General features: G+C 49.7%; 1 protein-coding gene across 2 annotated transcripts; it reads left to right on the top strand.

Moving 5' to 3' along the window:
- The first annotated feature begins 1,164 nt into the window (after positions 1-1,164).
- On the top strand, positions 1,165-5,776 carry RPL19 (ribosomal protein L19). 2 transcript variants are annotated; one of them, XM_025995780.2, is made up of 6 exons: positions 1,165-1,340; positions 2,240-2,346; positions 3,495-3,617; positions 4,647-4,767; positions 5,139-5,249; positions 5,573-5,776. In XM_025995780.2, exons 1-6 carry the CDS (start codon positions 1,336-1,338, stop codon positions 5,694-5,696), a joined length of 591 nt encoding a protein of 196 aa, XP_025851565.1. In that variant the 5' UTR covers positions 1,165-1,335; the 3' UTR covers positions 5,697-5,776. The 2 variants fall into 2 exon arrangements, with proteins under 2 accessions (XP_025851565.1, XP_072603440.1); XM_072747339.1 differs by having other exon boundaries at positions 1,338-1,791.
- Positions 5,777-10,126: the final 4,350 nt, after the last annotated feature.

Genomic DNA, 10,126 nt, shown 5'->3' with positions numbered 1-10,126 from the left:
GTAAGAATAAAGCACATCAGCACTGTTCTATGAACAGATCCAACCCTGAGCGGGGTTTTGATCTGTCCCTTGGGCACTAGAAAGCTTGGTACGACAGAGAAGTCATGGATATGAAGTCAGAAAGACCTGGAGTTTCAACTTCTGCCACCTCACTCAGCTATAAAATGAGGATCACACTAACTATAGTTTTGAAAAAGTGGCAAGTTTTGCTTCCCCTCCTCTCTTTCCTCAGCTGCATTTAGCACCCAAGAAAGTTCAGATGATAGAGATGGGTGCTCAGCTAGAGCCAAGCAGAGTTAGACCCAGAACTCAGATCTAGGTCTCTTGAACCCTAGAATATTCTCTTTGGGTTTTTGCATTGGGTGTTTCAGAGCAGGAAAAAGAACTATGGATGACCCTGTCATTCCATCTTTTGTTGTTTAACTTTGACAGCTATTCATTTACTTGGCCAATGCACTATTTCTCAAGTGTTTATTATATATGCAAAGCTCCATGTGAGCCCAACCGAGACTGGTTCCTGTCACCTAGAAGCTTGTCTTAATGCCCTCTTTTGCAAGTTAATACATGTGGTTTTCACGACGGATTACAGAATTGAGGATTAGGTACACTTTACAAAGGAGCAAACTGAATCCTGTGTGGCTCAGGTCGTGATCCCATGGTCCTGGGATCGAGTTCCACATTGGGCTCTCCACACTGAGCCTGCTTCTCCCTCTGCCTGTGTCTCTGCCTCTCTCTCTGTGTGTGTCTCTCATGAACAAGTAAAATCTTTAAAGAAAAAAAAAAAAAATATATATATATATATATATATATACATATATATATCTTTGGTGATCTATCCTGTGCTGCAGGGGTTTCCCAATGTACTGGAAGAATGAATAAAAGGTTGCTCTCCCCTCGTTATCTTCTCTCACTCCACTAATTTTTTTTTTTTTTCGCTAAGAAAACATCATTCCAAAGAACCCAGAACGCCCGCAAATAGGCCGCTCTAGCAGAACTACGTCCCGCCTGCGCCATCCAGCCGTGACTTCCGGCTTCCAGTACCCACGTGACCGGCCCCCTTGCTGCGCATGCCTATTTGGAAGTCGGACTATACCACTTTGCTTCACCGAAAGGATACATTTTCTGTGTTTTTAAGTTTAAAACCGACTCCCGAAACTAGCCTTCTGCTGTCTCGGTCTTCACAGAGGATAGGATTGAGTTTAGAGTGTCAGAGGATGAGAGGACCGGCGGGGAGTAGGGGCTCAAGCGGAACAGGGGATGGGCTCTCCCCCTCGCAGATAGTGGGAGGAGCCCGGCCAGGGGGAGTTCTTTCCTTTCGGCGCTGCGGCCGCAGCCATGAGGTGAGGGCGCGCAGGCCCCTGATTTTGGTTGATCCTAAGTGCGGGCGGGCGGCGGGGTTTGCTCCCCTGGCCCCGGGTGGGAGAGATGAAGTGGAGGCAGCCCTGAAGCAGCCGGTCCCGGAGCTTGGGGCTGGCCCGAGCGCACTAGGCCCCGGCCTCGGCCGGCGGGGGGTGAGGGTGGGGGGTGCTTCCCGAGAACGCTAGGCCGCGGGAAGGGTGGGCCCCGCACCCCGGGTGGGTTGCGAGCGGCTTGCCGGGACAGAGGAAGGGCCGCCGCAGGGACTAGGCTGTGGCCCCCTTACTCGTTGGGCGCCCGGGATCGGGCCGAGCTCTGCTTCCATGTGACGTAGGACAGGTCTCGTCCAGGCCTCGGGCCTCAGACTACTTAAGAGTGAGGCGATGTCTTCCACCCCGTGGGCGATTCATAAGAAAACTCTTAGGCTAGCGGGACGTAAGTTTATTAGTGTGATAAGACGAGGGAAACAGGCCCAAGAACCCAAGGGCTAGACGAGCAAATCAGACCCTCCAGCCTCAGGTTCTTAAACGCCTGTTCTAGAGCTCATTACCAGAAAGAGCATAAGCTCCCTCTTCATCCCACTTTAATCCATAAACCTCCTTTCCCAGAGGAGAAAACCGAGGCAGAGGAGTTAAGGCATAGCTTGGTCTGTGTGTTCGTTCCAGGGCGGCCAGTTGCCCCTGCAGGAATGCACAGCCCAAAAATCTTGCTATGAGAAAGATTTCTTAATATGGGGGTGGAGGGAGGGATATTGTCTTAAATACTGAATGCCTGTACACATCCACCTCCCGTGTTTTATCCTCAGGACGTTAAAAGATTGGAAGGCAGGTTTTGCCAGGGAATGGCTTTCCAGGGGCTTGATCATGTTTTCTGTTTGTCGCAGTATGCTCAGGCTTCAGAAGAGGCTTGCCTCCAGTGTCCTCCGCTGTGGCAAAAAGAAGGTCTGGTTGGACCCCAATGAGACCAATGAAATCGCCAATGCAAACTCCCGTGAGTTCTTGGGATCTTCACTCTGCCCCTCTCATTCTTCATGAAATGAAAGCTGTCACGATTTTTTAAAGATATTTTATTTATTCATGAGAGACAGGCAAAGGGAGAAGCAGGCTCCCTGCAGGGAGCCCAATGAGGGACCTAGGACCCTGGGATCACAACCAGAACCAAAGGCAGAGGCTCAACCACTGAGCTACCCAGGTGTCCCAAGGTGTCATGGTTTTGTTGACAAACTGGAAAGCTCATAGTCTGAGGTCTTCAAAAATGAGGGTCCCAGAGATAAAGAGGTGTCAGTCATGCAGATAGCAACATAGCCCTGTTACTTCCATGTAATACTGTTACAGAAAAATATGTTCAGTGATCTTCGTTAAAGATAGGCTTTATTTAGGACCATTGCTGCAAGTGTAGGGACCGCTGCAGTGGGTTTTTACAGTGGGGGATGAAAGTTGTAATCAAGTCTGAACATAGCACAGCCAAGTAGAAATTTTTGGCCAAGGAGAGTGGTACGAGGGTCAGCGGGTGGAAGATTAGTAAGAGGAAACGCTAATGGTAAGGGGGTGGTTGTTGCTAAAGACAGGCCAGGGGGATCTGACCTCACCTGGGCAATGCTGGTGGATGAAGAACCTGATCTTGTTTCAAGGGTATCTGCTTAAATGGACTTAAACAATGACCTTACAAAATGCAGAATTTACAAGGAAGTGCACAGGTGGGCCTGGGAAGTGGTGCCAGGACCCTGATGAAAGTTTGGTCAAGCGAAGAATGTTGGTCAGTACCAGGGAATTTCTTAACCAGTTTGAATTTATGGCATTGTGACATGTGTTCAGAATATCCTAATCTTGTCTTAGCCCAGTAGCTAATAAGGGAGTCTGGATCTGAAGGACCAGGCCGTATCTGTACACTGTTGATCACATATCCCCAAATACATATAATTTGAGTGTGCTGTAAAACATTTAGAAAAAAATAGAACAAAAGTGCAGTTTTTTTGTTTTTTAACACAAGAGAAATAAGCAGAAGTTCCAGTATTTGTATCATTTTGAGACCACTGGGCCAGGAATGTGAGCGATGTCTCTGCACTGTCCTGTTTGGACTCTGGGTTGTGACTGGTATTTGGGGGGGCAGCTCACTGACTAGATACATTGTTTTCCCAGGTCAGCAGATACGAAAACTGATCAAAGATGGGCTGATAATCCGGAAGCCTGTGACTGTCCATTCCCGAGCTCGGTGCCGGAAAAACACTCTGGCCCGCCGGAAGGGCAGGCATATGGGCATTGGTAAGTGTGTTCTTCCCTTTTCTCTGAGACTTAAATTAGAGTTGCCTGAGTCTAGACTGGGTTATATCCAGGATCTTTTTCACTTCCATTTTGTCTCCCCTCAAGTCCTTTTCTTAACTCCATGATACCTGCTGTGTTTTCTCTGTACAAATCAGTTTTCTTGGGGATCCCTGGGTGGTGCAGTGGTTTGGCGCCTGCCTTTGGCCCAGGGTGCGATCCTGGAGACCCGGGATCGAATCCCACGTTGGGCTCCCGGTGCATGGAGCCTGCTTCTCCCTCTGCCTGTGTCTCTGCCTCTCTCTCTCTCTGTGTGTGACTATCATAAATAAAAATTAAAAAAAAAAAAAAATCAGTTTTCTTTGTACAAATCAGAAAGTTGACACTAGTGTTGGATTTGAAGGTGTTGGTAGAAAGAGGTCACATTTATTGATCAACTACACTATGCCAGGGATTCTTTTTTTTTTTTTTTTAATTTTTATTTATGATAGTCACACAGAGAGAGAGAGAGGCAGAGACATAGGCAGAGGGAGAAGCAGGCCCCATGCACCGGGAGCCCGACGTGGGATTCGATCCCGGGTCTCCAGGATTGCGCCCTGGGCCAAAGGCAGGCGCCAAACCGCTGCGCCACCCAGGGATCCCTATGCCAGGGATTCTTCTGGGTACTTGAAAATGTTAATCAGTAAATCCTAAAAGCATTTTCTAGGGTTAGGATGATTTAGGGAGATGAAGGTCACACCCCCTTTAAAGCCCCCTCCAGCTAACCATATTGCCTTTGTGTATGCCCTGTAGAGCACACATTACTCAAGGGAGTAATTGCCTTGTTGGTGCTTCCTTAAAAATGGATAAATGAAAAATGCTTAGGGTCGTCTTCTGTAAAGTGAAAATGAGATGAAGTGCTTGGCAAATGACTTGAGTGGATTGTGAAGTGTTTTGGAAATCGGCAGCTATCATTGTGACCAAGCAGCTGGCTCTAGTAAGGGCCTTGAGACCCAGGGGCACTGCAGTGGGCTTAACTCCCCTTCCCTGCAGGTAAGAGAAAAGGTACTGCCAATGCTCGAATGCCTGAGAAGGTAACGTGGATGAGGAGGATGAGAATTCTACGCAGGCTGCTCAGAAGATACCGTGAATCTAAGAAGATTGACCGCCACATGTAAGCACGCCCTCTCAGGCCCACTAAGAACCATGTAGTGCTTTGACAGTTTGTTCTCTGCTCTCTGCTCAGGCCCACAATCTGTCTCGTTGGCCTTGGAGAGGGAGCCACATGTCTTAGGCCTTTCTAAGAAAGGTTTTCCGTTCTGTTTTGTTGGTGTCCGTGTCCCACCCATCTCCCTACAACATCAAGATAGCCCTAGAATTGAACCTAACTTTCCAGGCAAGCTCTTCTGTCTGGAAATTGCACAAAAAGTTTTGATTTGGGGGAGACAGTCCCTGTGGAATAGAGAGGAAAGGAACCCTGTGTACTTAGGGACTTTGTGTAGATGATTCCGTGGCTGACCAGAGTCTCTGCTTTCTATCCTGCAGGTATCATAGCCTGTACCTGAAAGTGAAGGGTAACGTGTTCAAGAACAAGCGGATTCTCATGGAACACATCCACAAGCTGAAGGCAGACAAGGCTCGCAAGAAGCTTCTGGCGTAAGTTTTTTTAGGAATTGGCCTCTGTTGTGAGGGTGGGTTCTTCTAAGACCTTTAAAATACACTAATGCCTAATTTTGACTTGCACACAGTGTGTCCAGAGTACAGCCATTAAGAAATGTGTGCTCCTGTTCTGTCCGGACCTGCCATCATTGTGGGGCAGGGACTGTGGCTTAGTTGTGAAGCAAGAGCTTTTGGTGGCCCCTCGTACTCATTCTTCAAGCTGACTAGGCTCAAAGGGAGAGATCTGGGCATGTGCTCCTGTCTCCCCAGCAACTCATTTATTCTCAGACTGACCTGTCTTTTCCTCTTCCATCACCCAGTGACCAGGCTGAGGCCCGCAGATCTAAGACCAAGGAGGCCCGCAAGCGCCGTGAAGAGCGGCTCCAGGCCAAGAAGGAGGAAATCATCAAGACTCTGTCCAAGGAGGAAGAGACCAAGAAATAAAACTCCCTCTCTCTTGTCTGTACATAGTGGCCTCAGCATGAATCAGATCAGTTATTCAATAAAACAAACCTTTATCTGCCTGTCTCTTTTCAAAGTTTCTGGCTGCTTGGTGGATTTTCACCATTGAGAGGGTCAGAACTGATCACATGAGGATTGGGGTGCAGGCCCTTCCCAGGGTGCCTATTCATTTCTTCCTTGGCTACTGGCCTCAGGTTTCTTTGTGCCTGTCCATGGGAGAGATGGGATTTCTTCCTTTCTTTTAAGTTGGGTTTAGGGCCTAATCTAAAGGGAGGGAAAGAATGGCTATTACTCTGACCTCAAATACTGTGCTTCAAAACTGGGTGGGTAACATTCAGAAGTGGTCCCAAATGTTGACTGGGAACCATTTAAACAAGTTGTCACATTGTTTAAGAAGTGTCAAGATGGTGGGATGCGTGGGTGGCTCAGCAGTTGAGTGTCTACCTTTGGCTCAGGACATGATCCCAGATTCCTGGAATCAAGTCCCTCATTAGGCTCCTTGTATGGAGCCTGCTTCTGCTCTGCCTGTGTCTCTGTCTTTCTGTGTCTGAATAAATAAAATCTTTTTTTTTTTTTAATTTTTTTTTAATTTTTTTTTTTAATTTTTTATTTATTTATGATAGTCACAGAGAGAGAGAGAGAGAGGCAGAGACACAGGCGGAGGGAGAAGCAGGCTCCATGCACCGGGAGCCCGACGTGGGATTCGATCCCGGGTCTCCAGGATCGCGCCCTGGGCCAAAGGCAGGCGCCAAACCGCTGCGCCACCCAGGGATCCCTGAATAAATAAAATCTTAAAAAAATCAAGATCATAAGCATGGGGACACCTGGGTGGTTTAGTGGTTGACCATCTGCCTTCAGTTCAGGGTGTGATCCCGGGATCCAGAATCAACTCCCACATTGGGCTCCTTACAGGGAGCCTGCTTTTCCCTCTGCCTATGTCTGCTTCTCTCTGTCATAAATAGACAAATAGTATGAATGTATTTCTCAACTGTCCCCTGGTGTCCACAGTCGAAGTCTTTTCCTACCAAGAGGGGTTTTTAAAAAGGTTTTATTCACAGGAGACAGGCAGACCCCAGGATCACACCCTGAACCAAAGGTAACTGCTCAACTGCTGAGCCACCCAGGTGTCACCCAAGAAGGATTTTTGGGAAGTGTGGCTGGCTGGCTCAGTCAGAACATGCAACTCGATCTTGGGGTTGTGAGTTTGAGCTCCAGGTTGGGTGTAGAGATTACTGAAAATATTTTAACCGTTTTTTGGTTGATACCCATCACATGGGGCACAAAGGAAAAGGTTTTTCTCAGCAGAAATTGGAATAAACACTTGTCAGAGTGGTTGTGAGTTGCTTAATGAATTTGTATCCCTGTTTACTGACCAGGAGTAAGTTCTATTTTGCCACTTAGCTGGTAGTAATAATCACCAATAAATGCTTCAGTGAAGGGACGCATGGGTGGCTCAGTGGTTGAGTGTCTGCCTTCTGCTTGTGATCCCGGAGTTCTAGGATCAAGTCCCACATTGAGCTCTCTGCGGGGAGACTGCTTCTCCCTCTCCCTATGTCTCTGTCTCTCTGCATCTCTCATGAATAAATAAATAAAATCATAAATGCTTCAGTGAAGTATCTGCTCTGAGCCACGTGCTGTGAGGCACTTGACACTAACATTGATTCTCTAATCCTAACTTTTTAAAAAAGAACTTATTATTTGTTTATTCATGAGAGACATGGAGAGAGACAGAGACACAGGCAGAGAGAGAAGCAGGCTCCATGCAGGGAGTCCAATGTGGAACTCCAGGATCACACCCTGAGCCCAAGGGGGACGCTCAACCACTGAGCCACCCAGGTGTCCCTAATCCTCCTAACATTGTAAAGTAAGAGTACTCTCCATTTTGCAGATGAAGAAGGCAGTGATGTGCTGGGTTCACACAGCCTGCTGTGTTGGGGATGGGGAAATGGGTTCAAGATGTTTAGTATGTAAAGAGGACTTGGTAGACATTGTGGGGACTGAGGGAGAAGTGGCTTTGTCCCAGGCCTCAAGCTTTGGGAAACTGGGCTGGTGATGCCTTCGGAGGAAGGCATGGAAGGAGGTTGGAGGAACCAACTGGGTTAGGGAGAATGGCTAGAAGAGCTTTAGATATATTGAGTGGGTGGCAGTTTGAAGGACAGATGTCCAGGTGGGAGGTGTCAGCCAGTCAAATAGGAGTGCCAGAGGTCTAGGTTGGGGGAAAAAGTTGCAGAGAAGGGGCCACCTCCTTTAGTCGTCGGCACAGCTAGGACTGGCATCCTGTCCTGGCTTCCTCCCTGCCCTCCACTCCTCTCCTAGGAGCAATGTGAAGGCCAGCTGGGGACTTGAAGGAATGTGCTAGACAGATGTTCTCATCTGCACTTGGAGAGGAAAGACGGAACTAGCATGTTCTTGGGGACACCAGACCCCTCCTACTCCTCCTTTAGTGTCCTCCCCAGTGAGGACACGGTGGGTCAGGTGGGTAACCCAAGGCAGGGCAGCCCAGACTCAGTAAGAAATATTCAGAGAAATTTCACCACCACCCATGTGCATCAGAACCTGATTTTTGGGTTTCCCGTCACCACTGTAGCAGCCTGTGTGACCTTTATCCTTTAACTCTTGCTGTCATCCTTTGCCATTCCACATGGGGGGAGGCTGTGGCCTAGAAGGGGGAGGACCTTGACCAAATTCCCAGCTTGGAAAATGGGACAACCTTCCCAAGCTGGCTGGACCACGAGAGAAAGAGCATTGAAGGCCACCCCCCTTCCACCCCTCCACCATGCCCCCAACACCCACACCCACCCCCTGCATCCGGACAGTGGAGGGATGACAGGAAGAAGAAAGAGGTTACCAAAGCATGAGACCCTCCCCACCAGGCTTCCTGAGCTCGCAACATGAAGCCGGTTCCCCCCAGGGACCAGGAGATGGCGCTGTTCTCTTACAGGTTGCTGCAGGGGTAGGAAACTGCCTCACTTTTGGGGTTGTTTTGGAAGGAGTTGGGGTGGGAGAGAAGGGTGCTGGGTTGTAGGAGCCCATCTCTTGGGAAACCTTGGGTTTAGTCACTTCCTTCTGAAGCTCACCTCAGACCTGGAGGTTACCTCTTTTTACCGTGGGCCTCCAACCCCTTCCCAGGGGAGGGCCAGGGAGGGCCCCCTTAGCAGGCAGATCCCCTAAAGTAAGCACTGGAGGATCTCTTCCAGGTTCTGGAGCCTAAGGAAATTCTGATGGGAAGATATATCTATTCTCTCAAGATCATACAACTGATCCCACCACGTAGTAGTTTTGCATATCATTTTTTAAAGGGGCTCGTGGCCCTCAGGTAAAGACTCCCTAAGCAAGTCCAGTTCTATTTCTGGGAGAAGAAACAGGCCTGGAGAAGCCAATGACTCCCCAGAATCTCAGCATGGAGTGAACACTAGCACCTGCCTTTGATCCTCCCAACGTGGGAGGGTGTGATTCAGAGTAGGCAGCCGTGGAGGTAGTACATGCAGATGCTCTAGGGTCACGAGCAGCAGAAGGGGGACAGGGTCCTTAGCCCCCTGCCCTGTGCTCTCTCTAAGGCTAAGAGAGAGACCCAGGCTAGCTTCCTGCAGGCCTAGGAAGAGCAGAGGCTGGAAGTCCACTGCTGCCCTACTGTGCTCCTCAGCAGATGGCCCCAGCCCATCCCAAGCACTGGGTGGACGATGTCAAGGATGAGAGGTGAAAAAGGCTGACAAGGCCAAATAGGGTGGTGCTAGCAAGATGGGTGAGGTTGCACAGGGGTCTCACTCTGTGCATCCACCCCCTCTCTTATATCTGTCTCTCTGCCTCTTGTCTCTGGCTGCCAGACTCCCTGTTTTTTTGCATCTCCCCAAAGTCTATCCACAGACCATCCATGCCAGGTTAGTCTCAGGCTGAGGTGGAGGGAGGGAGGGCACGCGTGGGTCAGACAATAGAGCCAAATGGTGAGCTGGCACCGGCAGGTTCCTGGGCATCCTCTGCCTCAGGCTGGTGGTGTTGCTGGCCCAGCCACCCCGAGAGTGGGCACAGAGGAGGGCAGAGGCTATCGTGGGGGCACCAGCTGTTCCCAGCCCCCAGGCTGTGAGCATGTTGTTAGTGGTTCAGCCACCCGAAAAAGCTGCTGTACTCAGCAGTGCGGCAAATGGGCCAGGGAGGAGGGGGGGTCCAGGCCAGCTGCTGGCTGGTGGCAGGCACAAGTGGAGTGTGCAGACTTGGCTGAAAGGCTCTCACTCTCTCCAATGGGGTGGGCTTTCGATCCCTAGAGCCCTGGGCCCAGCATCTTGGGGTGTCTCCGTTTCCATCTTGTGGGGTTAAGGCACTGAGGGACCCAGGTGGGCTCTCTGGGGGGGTGGGAGTAGATCCCATGAGGGTACTGGGCACGGTGGCAAGCTCAGGGCATCAGCGGACGTGGAGTG

The sequence above is a fragment of the Vulpes vulpes genome, chromosome 2, assembly GCF_048418805.1.
Source record: "Vulpes vulpes isolate BD-2025 chromosome 2, VulVul3, whole genome shotgun sequence".
Classification (NCBI taxonomy): Eukaryota; Metazoa; Chordata; class Mammalia; order Carnivora; family Canidae; genus Vulpes; species Vulpes vulpes.
This window is presented reverse-complemented; position numbering and strand designations above follow the sequence as displayed.